Below are 16,534 nucleotides of genomic sequence, written 5' to 3'. Positions count from 1 at the left end.
GCATCTTCAGGCTCTTGTTTCTTCCCTCCCCTCCTCAAACATCTGTCTCACATTCAGAGGAAATGTCCTGCTTTTAATGAGTCTGTTCCTGCTGCGTGTTCCTGTGAGCATGGCTCCCTCTAGCGACAAATGCATGCACTGCCGCTTCGCAGTGGACTGAAGGTTTGAATCCCTTTTATTCCAGGGAGTCTTTGCACCTTCGAGGTCAAACTTGGCAAGAATCGCACCGAGGCCGACATGCTGCGCTACACAGGCGAGCGGGACCGCCTGGAAAAGGAGAGGGAGGAGGTGAAGAGCTGCCTGGCACAACTGAAAAAGGAAAGGAGGGAGGCGAAAGAAGAACTCTCTGGTTGTCAAGGTATATAGTGGCACCTTTTTACGGTGAAACATCCCTGCTGCGGGATTTTCACACCTCCACCTCTGTCCTCAGATCCTAAGGAGCAAGCCCTGCTGGAGGCCCGCGTCAAGGAGAAGGAGGTGGCGTGTCGGGGGGCAGAGAGCCGCAGGGTGGAGGTGGAGCTGCGGTTGATGGAAGTGAAGGAAAGCTTGAAGAAAGTGGAGGCGGGGCCTTTTACACTGGGAACCACATTAGACAGCAGCCTTCAGGACCCCCCAACAGTGAAAATCACAACTTCGGAAAACGTTAACTCGGTAAACAACCTGTGCTTGTCATGAATCCTACGGAAGAGGATTAGAGCCATGGAAAAAGAGGAGTAAAAAGAAATTCTGACTTTAATCTCAGAATTCTGAGAAAAAGTCAGACTTTTCAGGTTAAAAAAAAAGAATTCTGAGATTAAAGTCAGAATTTTCTATGCCCTTTTTTTCCATGGCCCTAATCATCTTCCGTTAAATCCACTGCGTTCTGATGATTTAAAAAACGAAATAAAATGTACATCCAGTTTTTTCAAATGACTAATGGCTCCAATGCAATGCATTGTGGTTTATATTAAATTTAGGGAGCACACTATTTTTTTCCAGGAACTTCCAGAGCCGTGGATTTTGGATTGAAAAGTCGTGAGGGAATTTGGAAGTTGACAAACCATAACCAGACTTCTTTTTTCTTTTAAATGTTTCAGACTAAGACTTCAACGATGCCCAGTCTTCCTCAGCCAACATCACCACCAGCACCACCACCATCATCATCATCCACCACCATCTTCATCAGCATCACAAGCCCAGCCTCTGCGGTCAACTCGGCCTCTGCTCTTAAAAACAGACCAGCCTCCATCGTGGCGCCGAAGGGAAACGTCTTGCAGAAAGCAAAGGTTCCACAGCTAAATATTTACACAAATTGGTGCAGTAAACCTCAAAAAATGAGTTTATTTTTAATGTTTTGAGTTTAAAATATCTTTCTTTTTTTTTTAGGAATGGGAGAAAAAATCCACCAACTAAGTGAACCTCAAAATTCCTCACCACATCCATGCTGTACAGTTAAATTATCTCCTCACAGACTCTGATCCACATCTCCCCCAGGCTTAAAAAAAACTTTTTTTCCCAACACCACTGGATATTCTTCACTTTTGTGCCTCTTTGCAAAAAAAAAACAAAAAAAAAAACTTGATCTGGTAGCAATTTGTAATGTTTTCTACTTTTTTTTTGCAAGCAACCAAACATTTAAAAACAGAATTCTGCAGCAAACTTGCCTCCCTTTGGCTTACTAAACACTTTAGATTGTAGCTTGGTTCATGTACGCCGGTAGCCAAGATGTGAATATCATTACTCGTTTATTCAGCCGTTTGGTTTCTATTTCTAGCTGTAAAAAAAGCACTTTTTTTATTCAAATAAAAATATACTGAAAAATTGGGTCTTTTAAACTAACTTCTTTTTAAATTTTACATTAGCAAAGCTGCAGTGATGAACATTTACCAGCAAAATAAAACCATGACTAATTTTATTTTGCTCACTCAAAATTGAATTTACTCCTCATAAAACGACCATAAATAACAGATTTGGAATTAATCCGGGTGCAGAATGATTAAATGAGGTCATAAACTTGTGTTTCTGGTTTGTGTGATGCGTCTCTGTGACCCAAGATGCTAAAATTCTATCAAATTGAAACCTTAAAATGGTTTCTTGTGACTTGAACATGGAATAATATAAACTGAAGTCATGCAACAGTTTAATAAATAAGCACAATTTCTGTAATTGCAATAGAAAAATGGATTTAAATCAAATCTCCTCCTACCCTGGAGTGAAATTATAAAACGTCTATCTTGGATAAACGTACAGATGGTTTAAAAACAATGATAAGATTGAAGTTCCCATCATGTAAAGAATGCATTTATGACCAGTACATGGCACTTGTGCAGCTTTAAACAGCAGGAATCCCTTTTTCTCCACTCTAATCGTGCCTGACGCGTCTCGTACGTCAAGCGACGTGTCGTCGACGGTGAAGTTTGTAGCGATGCAGGAGCTCCTGGTGGCTCTTCTTCTGTCTGCTCTTCCTCCTCAGGCCTGCAGGTCTGGGACGATCCCCTCTGGATGGCGAGCCGCTGCTTCCTGGAAAACGTGACGTCATTGTTAGAATCCCATCCACTGTTCGAGGAGCTGATGTTTTTACACGATGGCCATTTTTTGATTGATTAGTGCTCACTTCTTTCACAGTGAGGTCCTTCATAGTCTCTGCATTGACACCGGAAGCTTCCTCCAGACAGGATGCAGGTCCCGCCGTTCATACAGGGGTTGGGTTTGCACAGATTTACTGGTTTCTTTACATCTGACAGAGAAATAATCAAATTTGGTCTTTTTTTTTGCCGAACATATACTGTGGTATTAATATTGAGACATAAACGTCCAATAGTATTTTGGTTTTTGTGATGCACTTTTACCTGAACACAACATCTGCACCAGTACATCTTCAAAGTACTTGAGTTCCTCATAAGACGGGACGGATATCATGTGATCCTCTGAACCTGCGATCCTCGCCAGCTTCTCTCTCTGCACGGCTCCAACCCCGACTATAAAAACGGAGACGCCGCTGTCTCTTATCTTCTGAGCCGGCACCACTGCATCTTCCCCGCCCGAACCATCCGTCAGCACCACCACGGCTTTGTTGACCCCAGGCCTGGCGCCGTTAGCCACGGTTAGGACGTTGGAGTAAATGTGGAGTAAAGCGGCGCCCGAGGACGCCACCCCACCCATGTAGCTGGCATCGCCCACCGCCTTGAGGACGACGGAGCCGGTCTCGTGGGCGTCCAAGCGGAAGACGGTGGAGGCTTTGCGACTGTAAGCCACGAGAGCGACCTGAGCCACGTCTCGGTTGATGTCGAACTGGACGGTGATGCTGCGCACAAAGTCCCGCAGGACGGCAAAGTTTTCACGGCCAACAGCAGCTGAGGCATCCAGGGCAAACACCAGGTCTACTGCTTGACCCAGGCAACCTAAAGATAAGAATACTGCAAACTTACAAAAGTCTCCCAAAAATAATTATCTTGAATTAGTAACATCTCCTTTTACAGTAACGTACTTGCAGGGTATTTAAGTGGTATTTATATGGTACTTTTGTTGTACTTACAGGTATTATAGGCTGTGTATTTATGCGGTACTATATTTGCGCTATACTTCCAAGGTACGGTACATACTTGGTATTTATGCTGTACTAGGTTTTTACACACTGGGTGTGTTTCGGTTTGTGGATTTTGAAATATTTTTTGAGTCCCATGAGAGATTTTGGCGCCATACTTTTTTTTTTTTTTTTTTGTTTTTTTTGACAGCGTTGCGCTCTGTGATGTCATCATTTTGTGGGCGGGACTGTTCACTATACCCAAAATTCATTTTCATTGGGTATTAGGTGTGTCTTTCAGTTTGTGGCGGAGGTGACAAGTTTTTAAAAACCCTGAGATAAACAACGTGGTCCTCGCTGTCCAGAACTGCTTTAGGACAGAAAAAAACATAAGGTACATGAAACGTGTAATTTTAATTGACCATAATTTATGCCAATTATTAATTTCTTTCAGTGTTTAACTTCCTTCAATTTGCAAACAATATGGTAATATAAAAATACTGCAACGAAACTAACACCACCGGGTACTTAGAGTTTTTGGGGGGAACCTAGTGTTTTTATGAAATATATCAATTGAAATGAATGGTTTTAAAAATGTTTTACATAAAATATGTTAAAGAGATTAAAAAAGCAGCCATGATTTTCAATATTTCAGGATGGATGAAAACCCATTTGTAGGTATTACCTTGAGTATCCACGCTGCAGATCTTGGCCTTTAGCTCGGGTAATTTCTCGCTTAGCCTGTCGGGTGAAGAGTAGGTGAGAGTCCTTTGGGGGTTTCCGGTCATATTATTCAGCTGACCCTTCAGGAAATCGGGTCCCACTCCTATGAGGAAGATCTCTCGGTCCCGCGCATACTTTGAGGCTTCGATTACCTCGTCAGCAGCAGGATTGGCGGTGAGCAGCACCACCACCCGGGGGAGGTCATCTGTAACGTCAGCGAAGGCCGGCGCACTCACGAAGCCGTGACGGGTGGCGTGGCGGAGCGCCTGGCCTGTCAGAGTTTGGCCCCCAGGCGACTGAAGTGCATCCACGGCCCTGAGAAAACCCCCCAGGTTCCTTCTGAACTTCCCAACCTGGACCTCCAGTCGAGTCTCTGCACCAAACACCGCAAGACCAACTTTGCTGGGGCTGTCGGAGCCGATGACCGTCTGGAGAAAGCGCTTTAGGAAGGACTTGAAACGCAGGAAGCCTTCTAAAGTGAGTGAGGAAGAGCCCTCCAAGAGGAAGAGCAAATCTACAGAGCAGTCCAAGGACAAAGCAGGAGCTGAAGGAAGACGAGAGGCAAAGGTTAGTTCCCAAAGCGTCTCCCCCGTCCTTATAGGCGAGTGAACTGACCGCAGTGAGGGTCTCCTCCATAGCCAGGAAGACAAACGCAGTGAAAGCCATCCGGGCCTTCTGAGACACATGTCCCCCCGTTCAGACACGGCTGGGAGTCGCAGGGATCTGGAGGTGAAAACAAAAGGACGAATCCTCAACGAAATCAGACAAAATGATAGAGAGCTGGAAATAAAAGGAGCAAACAGGAATCTGACCTGGACAGATGGTTCGATGGCAGACAGTCTGGTGTTTCATGTAAATCCTGTTGTAGCTAAAAACACAATAAAAACGTTAAGATTTCATTGTGTTTCAGAAGAAAAAAAACCAGATCTGAGTATATTAAAAGGACTTTAAGGATTTAAAGGGTTTTATTCAGGCAAGCTTTAGTTTTGCAACTTCCTGACTTGTATTTGTTTTCATTTCTACTTTTATTTTGTTTTATTTATCAATTTTATTGCATTTTACTTGTATATTTTAAAGCATGTTGTGATTTTTATCTGTAAAAAAGTGCCATTAAATAAATTCTTAATTAATCTGAAAATGATCCAGTCTTACCATAATTTAGAATAAAACATGTTTAAATGTTCTTTCATTTCTTACAATTGGTCACGCTTAATTACTCACAATTACAGACTAAAAAGCCTCGTATTCTGCTACCAAATGTAACCTGGAAGTGAAAAGTCTCCACTTTAATCAGTCTTTTTGATAGCTCACATAAGAGAGCGGGAGAGAATGGGAACCGAGAGCTCTCAGCTCTACAACTCGGAGGTGAATTTCTAAAGAACTCTTGCCGCTCTGCAGAAACTATGTCCTAAAAACAAAAACGGAGGCCTTTTCATTTTTGGCTAAAACAGCATAAAATCTTTAAATTATTCCGTAAAGGACTGTGGACTGTTTTATGTACCACAAAACTAACTTTTGAAATAGCTTTTTACAGTCGCACCTCTGAGTTTTTACAGGTTTGTTTACACCAGGGGTGGGCAAACTACGGCCCGCGGTCTGGATCCGGCCCGCCTCCATGTTTGGTCCGGCCCACTAAACAATATCAGAGTCCCATGTTTTTTTTGTTTTTGTTTTTAATATGACCACACGGTCAAAATGTGATCTGATCTGAAAATCTCTGTCAAATAGAACAGAAGACAGTCTTCCCTTTCTACGTCGCAGTTCATCTTTCCTTGGTTTAGCTCATTCTTTTAAAGAAATTATGTTGCTTTTTTTAAACCGTGCACCCTGTTCTGGGTCCTGATTGGCTGGAGACCCTGTCAATCAATCTCCTCCGAGCCGTGTCTCCTGTACAGAAACGCGGAGCTCTTCAGATCTACAGAAATCTGTGATCGATCAGATCTTTGTTTTCATTCTAAGATCCTGAACCTAATTTCTATGAAGGTTTGAGAATTTAAACAAGAGAAAAGGGTGAAAATGTTCATGTCTGTCTGAGAAAAGTGTATGTAGGCAGTGAGGAGTTTTACTGCCATAAACTTCTGTAATCATTCTCCGTGGATTTCACCGATCACGGTCATTTTAGAACGTAACTCCTACAATAAACGAGGAACTCTGTACTGGTGAAAATGTAATGCAGATATATGCTTAGCTGCAGCAGAGGTCGTAGAAATGTGCTTTATTTCATTATTACTGGATGAGAATCAGACATGGAGGACACAACACAGCTGCACAAACTGTGAGACGTGAGGAGCTGCAGCCCTCAAAGTCTTTATTAGGATTATGACGGGAGAGGATCAATGATTTATTGTTTTTTTTTGTGTGTGTGCGTTTTTTTTAATGTATCAGTATATTTTTCCTGAATTTTTGTCTTTGAAAATCATAGAGAGTGTTATATTTGGTCATTGTTTTATTTTATAAATAATGTTATTTATTTTATCAAAAAGATCATGAATCAATAAAACATTATTCAAACAGCACTTTACGTTTCCTTTAAGGTACCAAAGGGCTTCACAATAAAAAAGAGATCAAAAAGTTTTAAACTAAAAACTCTAGAATATTCTGTTTTAGAATTTAATTTGAAATACAAATGTTTTCATCTACATTCCATGTTATCTCATTCTCACTTCACGCATCTGCTTGTGCTCCGGCCCTTCTATAGAATTTTAGAACCCAATGTGGCCCGCCAGTTAAAATATTTGCCCACCCCTGGTTTACACGCTGAACTGTTATGAAGCATCGTGTCATGGAAGTGATGTAGCACAATGCCAGACCAGTAGAGGGCGTTAATGCCAGGAATATTTCCATTCTTCCTCCTGGTTTCTTAAATGCATCAGTGCAATTGTTGGATAATCATGATCAACAGAGACAAACATTCATAAAAGTCCCTGGTTTGTTGAGTTACGCTCTAACCAAAGATCAACGTAAAAGTTTTGTTATGTGTTTCTCTGCAATCTGGATGTTCTGCTGTAAAAATGCTTTTGGAAGAGTAAACAACACTTGCCTGTAGTAGGGGCATGTAGACGTGTATGGGGAATACCCCTTTGAGCCTTTCCAGCACATGAAATTCCCCTGCAGCTTCTTCTGTGTCTCCAGTGTCTTCCTCTCACAAGGGAACGACTCCACTAGACATCCTGGAACAATCACAACAATGGGATAATAGGAATGCATATCAGACCATGTTGTATAGTTTGAAACGTAGAATTAGCTTTGATAATTGGTTTTAGAAGCTTTCTATGGAACTCCAACCTGCAGGTGTGGCGTTGCAGAAAGACAAGGATGTCAGCGTTGTGAACACGCCGTTGACAGCGTCCTGGAAATGCTCTGCAAAGAAAACGTGGCTTTCTATTGGCTCGCTTGCGAGAGCGTGCAGCTCTTCCCACCTGCAAATTACAGAGAAACGGCTCTCTTTGAGAAGTCCTGTAATCTTTGATGGATATGTTTGTTTTCCTACACCAGCCGCACTTTGGGTAACGCAGGCCGACGGCGAACAAGACCATGCCTGTCTCTTTGAGCTCTGCGGCTGTCTGCGCCACGCTGCCCTGAGACCTCCCATCTGACAGGAGGATGGCGATGCGGGGCACGCTGGAGGAGTTACGGCCACCCGGAAAACCCTTCCTCAAGATGTATTTTAGAGCCAAGCCGGTCTGAGTGCCTCCGCCCCTGAGGGAAAATGGATCGGAGTAAATATCTGCTACACGAAAGTCCTATCGACATCTTGGGAGTGGCACAAAACAGCCAAATACCTGAAGGAGATCTTCTTCATGTGCTTTTTCAGCTCCTGCTTGTTGGAGAAGGAATCCAAGGAAAACTCCAGCCGAGGCACAGAACCGAACTGAATCAGACCCACTCGGACCTGCACAGTTCCACATTTATAGCGACGACAAACGATACTAAACGCTGCAACACAAAGCGCTTTTCAATACATCCTAAAATGATGTCTATACACAGAAAGAGTTGTTTCATTGAAATTTGAGTCAAAAGCTAAAATTGTAAAAAAAAAAAATCTGCTTTAATAAAATTGGTATCATTACTAAGTGAAAACCTTTGTACTAAACTCAAACAGTAATTCTACTAAATAAAAAGGATCAACAATATAAAACAATAAATCTATACCTTTAAAAACTAGAAAACAAATTCTAAAAGTGTTTTAAGTCCCACTCTGATTATTTTTGAATCTACTTTAAGTATTCATAGTGGTCTTTTAGTTATAATTGTCCTTTTCTGGGACATAGTTTCTGCAGAGTGACAGTAGCTCATTGGAAATTTGCCTCTTAGTCGTGGGAGGGACCGTTGGAACACAGAGTAAGCCTGCTCCCCTTCCCATCATCCATCCTTCTCCACTCTCTCCTGCTTGCTTACAGCCCCTCACAGCCAGATGCCAGTTTAGAAGAGGAAGACGAAGATGTGCACAGATCTAGTCGTCTACATGAGGAAGCATCAGAATGGAGCAGAGCAGGGAGCTTGTCGCTCACCGTTGTAGCTTCTTCATCACAGCAGCAAGCTTTTTAAAAAGGCATTTTTTTTCATCTGCTCCTGATTCACAATTTGAATAAAAACTACGCAGAAATTCATTTTTGAGGTTAATTTTCTGTCTTCCATCATGAGAAAAATCCCACAATCAGAGCAGGTCTTTAAACTGGATCAATACATTTGAATAAATCCAAGATAAAGCTATCTTTTTTTTCTTCTTCTTACTTCATTTGATCGGTATGATGATTATAGAGACAGAACTCAAACCTTGTCAGGTCCAATATCCAAGGCTTGGCTCAGCTTGACTGCAAAGTGTTTGGACCTCTCAAAACTGCCCTTCCCCATGCTGTAGGAGCTGTCCATTAAAAAAAGGATGTCCATTGCTGAAGAGCACTGCATCACTTCCATCCAAAAAAGAGAAAAGAAAATGTAATACAAGGAAATTCAAGTTGCATAGCCAAGATCATTACACTCCCCCCACCATGCTTCTTCACAGTAAGTCTGAATTGTCTCTTATCACACCAATTTCACACCAACATAAAGATGAGCTTATAATGTATTTAATGAAGCGTCTTTACCTTTTCTGCTTCCTGTTGGATCAACAAAATGGGGGCATAAAACTCCCTTTATAATGAGTTTCTTTTAAACCCATTTTAAATCAAATAATACTTACAAAACTATTTTTATTAAAAATGTTAAAAAATTCATTTCTCAAAAGACTTTAGGCAATAAAAAACTTTTTATTGCTGGACTTTGTTCTCTACAGAACGGGTTCGGGCCACACTCACTGTCTGCTGCTGAGCTGATCTTGACAATGTTGTCATGGCTGGTTTGGATCTCCTGCACCGCTGTGCCCTGCTGGACTGAGAGCGGTGAAGGATGTGAAAGTCAAACACAAAGTCACACATCCAGACCAATCAAACAAACTATAAGGCTTTGACCCAAAAAAAAGGCTTTCTTTGCATTTACTTAATGCTTTAAAAGAGAGAAATCTGCATCCATCAAGCAGGCAACAGGATTAGAAGAGAGCAAACTAAAGAATTCAGCCGCTAACACCAGGTACTGGTTTCTTTTATTAATAAAGTCAAACTTTAAATTCCACTAAGCCGATTGAATTCCACTTAATGTGGTGCCTAAATGAGGATTTAAAGCTAACGAGAACAGACAAGTGGAGGAAACCGTTCTTTTTACTGAAAGAAGGCTCCTCTGTTCACCAACATGCAGCGCAGAAATGAGGGGCATTGACTGTGAACATGCCCCTCATTTCTGCCCTCTAACAACCATTGACCGTATATGAGAACTGGACTGAGTGACTCCTCCCACCTCCCGTTCCAAATACTGCTGGCTCCCATAGACAATTAAACAGCTATTGCTCAGTCATTCTATTTGTCAAAACAACCATTCTCTTTTTCTGTAGTGCAAGTTATCTAAATTATAAACTGGCCAATCAGATGTCTCGTATTAAAGTAGGAGGTGCCTGCTGGCTCCCAGGTTGAACGTTCAAAAAGCTCGACAGATTTCGTGTCGCCAGATTTCAAGTACCGTAGTAGAGGTGTGGACTTCCAACAAGCACGCTCTCGAGTGGTTGCCATAGAAACGTCAACTCAGACCAGCTCGGACCAATCACTACTTACTGACGTTGTGTGGCTCCATGGCAAAAAAAGCTTTTGAATTGATGTCATGTGGGTGGAGCCGGAGTTAAACTGTTTTCTATGGATGATGTCTCGCTCACTCTGTCCAATTTTAATATGGTAGCAACCCTTGCAGATCATAAAAGCATTTTGAAACACAAAAATTAGTGATTCAGGACTAAATATGTCTAATTTCATGTAAATACAAACATAATCTGTGACAAAAAATTAAATGTGCATCTACAGAAACGAGTTCTGCACCATAAATCGCAATTTTATCGTTATCACGAAATCAAGCTGTGCAACATGCATAATCGCAAAAGACGGCGAAAATTGCAATAAGTGGTTTCCTTACATGTGCTAAAACAATCTTATGGCAGCTTGAAGTATTTAACAAATTAAATTAGTCCATTTATGCATTTGACCAATCAGAAGCACCCCTTCACGTTGTTGACCAATCGGATGGAGCCCTTTCATGTTAGATGTTCGCCTCCGTTGTAAGACGAGGGTCATTTGGAGAATAATTTTTAAACCGTTGCAGTGAAGTGGAAATGATGTTTTTCGGTTGTTTTGCTATTTGTTCATATATCACAAGTTTTCCTCATGTCGTTCAGCCCTAACAGAAATAAAGGTTTAAAAAAGTAAAAAGTAAAAGATAACACGCACGTTTAATGTTCCGGTGTTCAACTGACTCTGTTTATTGAGATCATCAAGATGGTAAAAGTTTTTGAGCAGCAAAAAGGAGGAGCTGCAGAATAATGTCACATGCATTTTGTCAATAAAGCTATATTAAAAAGAAGACCTGCGACCTTTCACCTCCCTCCGCATAAATGCGTCTTTAAAGAATGCTCTCGATCTTCACCTCATGGGAGACGTGACCGAGCAGGAAGGGCGCCCCCTGCAAACGGGGGGGGGGGGGGGGCAGCGCTGCGTCCTCCCCACACTCCTGACCTTTCCAGTTTCTCGCCATCCTAACCTCAGTTCTAGCCCTGAAGAAAAAGGCGTCACAGCTGCAAGAAAACCACAGATCTTCAACGTCTGAGGAAATAATTACAGCAGGAAAAGCAGGAGCCAGATAATCCTCTGTTGGACCGCACCTCCAGTTTTTTTATGAATCCAAACCAGTCTGGGATTAAAGAGCTGATTCCTGCCTCTGAGTGCCATTTAATTTGACAGAATGCATGTCATGGATGTGTAACATTACAACATGTCAACATGGGAGTTAAGAGATGGGCCCCGAGACAAGGTGAAGGAGTCTAGTCCAGTCAAGTTAAAGCTTTTGAAATACTCCAAAAACAAATACTTGAAACGGTCTTAAAGCTGTCATCTCTGAAAAACAGCTCAGGTAATAAATATACTGCCCTACCTTCCCTTCCCTTCTCTTCCCTCAGGTATCATCATGGAAAAACGCACGCTAGAAAAAAAACCCACGTAAAACCTGCATCACCTGGAAATGAACATCGCTTTGTACAGAACAATTTAAATGCCTCCGCGGTGGAAACCTCCCGCCACTGCATGCATGTGCGTGCAAATTCCTGCTAAACAGCCGAACCTCAGCTGCTTTTTAGAGAGGATGTTGTTCTACACGCAATCTCAGCCTCCGTGTGCACCGATATGTGCAGAAAATCCACATTTCTAGAAACAGGTGATGAAAACTTCAACCTGAAACACCTCCAACAAAGTTTTACCAGACGTCTGTGACTGCAATCCTTTCAAAATAAGTTGAAAAATGAAACAGAAAACATTCAAAATCAGTTAAAGGACTTTTTGACAGAACATTTATAAAAATGTGCAACTTTATTGGTGGCATTTCACAAACAGCCACTAAGTCTATTTTGCACATTTTCTACGCATGAAGTGAAGATCTTTTGTGATACATGTGTGATTTACGTAACGCCTAAGTGTTTTCTGCGTTCGTCATTCGTAGTTGTCCCCTGATGTCTGTCGAGGGGTTTCAGCCGACGAGCTGTTAAAAAATGTTTGGGTCGGTTGGGAGTTTACGCAGTTTATGCATATTTTACGCATTTTATTTGCAATTATTTCATAAATATTACGCAATTACGCAGAATTTTTGCAGAATACTTATGCAAATTTGTGGCTCTCCACACACACATATATACAATATATATATACATTTGTGTGTACGTAGATATGTATGCATGTTCACGTTTACTAAGACTGCACAATAAATCACGAATTTATTGTTATCACGATATCAAGCTGTGCAATATGCATTTTGCAAAAGACGGCAAAAATTGCAATAAAAGGTTACCTTAAATGTGCTAAAACACTGTCTGAAGACCAAAATGTTAATATTTTATTTAAAAAGTTAATTTAAATAGATTTTCTTTGCAAAAATTGTTAAAACGCAAAGCATTGTTGTCCTTATGCGCCAATCTAGTGAGCATCAATGCACACTGGTTTTTGACAGAGACTTCTGGGTAATTTCTAGGGAACTTGATTTTGGAATTGTAGATTTCGAGGCACTACAAAAAGGCGAACGCACTATAAAGTGGACTGTGTAGTGAATAGTGAAGGGATCCGGACATAGCCCACAACTTTTCTCACTTTTTTCATTATTTTTGACGATATGAACACATTTGGAAAAAAAACTACAACTCCTTACGTTCAGTAATCCTGGAGTTTTTATGTGTTAAGTTCATTTTGTTTGTACAATTAATAAAAAAAATGTTATGGTTTTTAGTGGCAATCTTATTATTTTAGGATAATTCATGTGAATAATTGTTGGTTTTAAATTGTGAATTACTGAAGGCTAATAGAGGAGATTATTTGTTTCTCAAAACTCAAAGTGAAAAACTTTTTTTTTTATATAGAAACAGCTAATTGCAGATCTTTTAGAGATACAAAAGCAAAAATAAACTTTCGTAAAAAATGTTTTTTTACTATGGTTGCAAAAAAGATTACTCATAATCGGTCAATTTTGATATTTTTGCATAAAAAATACAGCTGTTGTGAGTCATTATTGTGTAGTTTGATACTGAATTTTTCTTCAAAACACTTAGAAACCAGAGACTTATAAAAAACAAAAAAAACAGAAATAAAACTGAATGAACTGACCTTTGAGGAGCACCAGGGCTAAGAAGAGGGGGACATAAATCTCGGCGTGCATGTTGGGGCACCTGGAACAATAAATAAAAATAAAAAAACGGTGCTTTTTTAGCAAAACCACAGCCATCAAAACCAGAGAAGAGGAATTTGAAGAAATGAGCCTGCAGACATGTTCCGTTCCTGCTGATGGGATCGTCAACAATCAAATAATAGAACCTGAACCACATTCCTGGTTCTAAAAGATTTTTTCTCATTTTAATTCACTTTTCCCAACAGAATTTTGATTTAAAAAGCGTCATGCCTTATGGCAAAACTAACTTTAAAAGCAAAAAGTCCACCAGCTGGGATAAAAGTGTAACCAAGTTAGCCTCCAAAAAGTTACTAAAAGTCGGAAAAATTGAAGCGTACACATTTTTTTCAGACATACTTTAAAAAATTGATAAGTATTAATGAACTTTTAATTAGCAATATTTGAAATTTGAAAGGAAAAACTGAAGAAATTGGGTTAACTTGATGTTCTGCTCAATATTTCTATTCGTGTTTCTTTCTGTGGAATCTGTAGGTCATTTTTAAAACAGAAGAATGTAGTGGGATTTTTGATCTAACCTGCATTTTTAGGGGCATTAAACAAATTATTTAAGGTTTAAAGAGAATTTTGGTCACCTGCCAATCATGTATGTAAAGTCGTAACCATTCTGCTTTAGCTGGAACCGCCCACCCTGGTCAAGTCAGTAAAAACCTTCGATCCACATCCATGAATTTTCCCAGGCAGCGAACTATTTGACCCCATCAAGAGTTCATCATGCTGATAATCTCATCTGGCAGCTCTGAACCCGTGCGCGGTCACCGTTAGCTGCACAGAAGATGCTGAAGGGCCGCAGAGGTTTAATTAACGCTCGGCTGCAATAGCCAGCCCCCGTCATCAGCTGTTGTGCGGTGGGGTGTGCAAAGATGACAGGCGTGCCACAGGGATGCAGAGCGGAGACAGAGGCAGGATTGTGTTCAGGATGGACAGGAGTCTGTGTGTCTGTGTGATACAGATCTGTAGAGCTGACATGGCGGAAGACGATTCTGGCGGATAAATCTCATTACAGACCATTGATGCTCTATTCATGCTCTTACAGTTATGTCTTCTTAGCGAGAGCTTGCATACTTGCAATATAAAGCAGTCAGGCATGCCTGTTATTAAATACACACCTGTCCCAGCGATGGAGTGTGTTCAGAGGCATTCCTGGGCAGATTTCCTCTCCACCCTCTAAAAGTCTGATGTTTAGATTTTGTCTCTGAACAAACTTGAATCCTTTGATGCATTCCAGTGCAAAAAAAAGAAAAAAAGTTACATCCACATTAAGTCTGCATGAGATTAAAAAAATACTTTTATGCATGAAATTCAAGATTAAAAAAGCGAGAATTTTTTTTTTTCCTATTATCCTATTTTGAAAGGGCCTCAACTTTGTACCCTATTAGTGAATTTAAAGGATAAAATTCTTCCAACTTAAAACCATTACGAGAAAATGAGGTTTGTTCCATGAGTGAGTAGACTAACCGATCTGTTTGTTTCTGTCATCAATTTGTAATACATTATGTTGGGATGAAATTCAATGAATGTTTTAAGATTTTTTATGGTTGAAAAGACTCTAAAAAGACATATTTATATTATCGACTTTATCTTATAACTTTTGACTGACCTGGATTTTCTTTGCAGTCGCTGAATTCCTAGAATCGTCTGAGGTTTTGAGTATAAACCCAAAAAGAACTAATTCTACAGATTTTGGAACATTTTTGATAAAAACAGCAAAGCTCACTAGAACAACATTTATTCCCATTTATTTATTTTTTTAAATAAGGATTTTTTATTTTTAAATAAAGCAAACCTTTTGGTTTCAAAATGCTACAGATTGTTGATTTCTTATGTTGGAAATTATTCAAAATATTTGCATTTCTTACTTTGAATCACAGAGATTTAAGTGAACATTTGGTAAAAAGTAGTAAACTTGAAGTATACTTTATTATGTTCTAGTATAGAAAATACTTCTTTAAAATAAATTGGTATATACAGTGGTAAACAAAATTGTGGTACTCCTCAGTTAAAGAAAGAAAGTCCACAATGCTCACTGAAATGACTTGAAACGTTCAAGAGTAACAATAAATTTATTGAAAATGAAATAATCAAATTAATTAGGTCATTACTTTTGAGTTGTTAACAGAATTATTAAAAAAAAAACTAAAGGGCTGGACAAAAAAATTATATATATATAGTAAACACCCAGCGCACGGCCTTACTTTTTCTATAGACTAAGTACACTTGTAGTATACCTAAATAAACTACTTTTGCTAAGGGTGTGCTAAAGTACCCCAGGTTAACACCAGGGGTGATAGGTTTGAATTCTGAGATAATCATTGGACCCACGTGGACACTATATGAAAGCTTTCATCTTAGATGGACCTGTCCGTGAAAATGTCGCTCCTTCTCTTTGATGTTTTCGCGTTTTCGTGTCACGTGTAAGGGACAAACGTGGGCGGAGGTGGTGACCTTAACCAGCAAGAGCATTCAAAGCAACTGTTTACAGTAGTAAATACATGTTAAATAATGCATGCTTTAAGTGTAATTCAAGCTACGCACAAAAAAAGCACCGACTTTGGATTTCAATTTGGCCGATCCTTATCCGGCCCTACAGGGTGATGAAAACGAACGTACTCTGAGTTTACTGCTTGACTGAATAAAAAAAGAAAATGCATGCTTACCAGACAGAGTTCACAAAATGTTATAGTTCCTGTACGTGGATGAAGTTTTCCACGCGAAGATTTCTTGTCAGCTGCGCCTCTGAGCTCCCAACTCAACCGAGTTGTGACCCCACCTCCTCTGAGGAGCCTGCTGGTACCTGCGATGGGTCCTCCACTCATCAACGAGGGCGGAGTCCCCACAACTTTAAATTCCTCAAATACGACTCACTTTAAATTATAAAGCGAGGAAAAGTAGAAAGTATTCCTCTAAATATTTAATCCAGTAAAAAGGTTAAGTATACACAAATACAAATATTTTTGAACGACGTAAACCAAATAAGTCCTGTTGTGCATTCGGTCACTTTAAATAAAGTTT

At 40.2% G+C, this 16,534-nt stretch overlaps 2 protein-coding genes across 2 annotated transcripts in view; one reads left to right on the top strand and one right to left on the bottom strand.

Moving 5' to 3' along the window:
- afap1l2 (actin filament associated protein 1 like 2) overlaps positions 1-1,800 on the top strand; it is a 40,586-nt gene extending 38,786 nt beyond the window's left edge. The window contains exons 16-19 of the mRNA XM_023949368.1: positions 185-358; positions 431-651; positions 1,077-1,265; positions 1,366-1,800. Coding sequence (XP_023805136.1) covers positions 185-358; positions 431-651; positions 1,077-1,265; positions 1,366-1,392 — 611 coding nt within the window. The 3' untranslated portion in view covers positions 1,393-1,800. The remainder of the gene's footprint in view (positions 1-184; positions 359-430; positions 652-1,076; positions 1,266-1,365) is intronic.
- A 302-nt stretch (positions 1,801-2,102) lies between these two features.
- vwa2 (von Willebrand factor A domain containing 2) lies at positions 2,103-16,328 on the bottom strand. Its single transcript, XM_011487977.3, has 15 exons — positions 16,180-16,328; positions 14,632-14,734; positions 13,444-13,505; positions 9,523-9,597; positions 9,002-9,135; positions 8,008-8,117; positions 7,727-7,924; positions 7,511-7,644; positions 7,266-7,395; positions 5,038-5,093; positions 4,841-4,948; positions 4,188-4,769; positions 2,829-3,380; positions 2,594-2,716; positions 2,103-2,499 (listed from the first exon to the last, which is right to left on the bottom strand). Exons 2-15 carry the CDS (start codon positions 14,661-14,663, stop codon positions 2,369-2,371), a joined length of 2,427 nt encoding a protein of 808 aa, XP_011486279.1. The 5' UTR covers positions 14,664-14,734; positions 16,180-16,328; the 3' UTR covers positions 2,103-2,368.
- Between the last annotated feature and the right edge of the window lie 206 nt (positions 16,329-16,534).

This window comes from Oryzias latipes, chromosome 19 (genome assembly GCF_002234675.1).
Source record: "Oryzias latipes chromosome 19, ASM223467v1".
In the NCBI taxonomy this organism is placed as follows: Eukaryota; Metazoa; Chordata; class Actinopteri; order Beloniformes; family Adrianichthyidae; genus Oryzias; species Oryzias latipes.
The sequence above is the reverse complement of the archived record's forward strand: the minus strand, read 5'-3'. Positions and strand labels throughout refer to the sequence as shown.

Bases quoted from the DNA above. Each gene is read 5' to 3' on its own strand.
- vwa2 (XM_011487977.3), bottom strand. From the start codon at position 14,663: ATGCCTCTGAACACACTCCATCGCTGGGACAG. The intron at 7,925-8,007 runs GTATTTGGCTGT...ATTTTCCCTCAG, and splicing joins ATGAAGAAGATCTCCTTCAG to GGGCGGAGGCACTCAGACCG. The intron at 5,094-7,265 runs GCAAGTGTTGTT...TTGTGTTTTTAG, and splicing joins TCTACATGCCCCTACTACAG to CTACAACAGGATTTACATGA.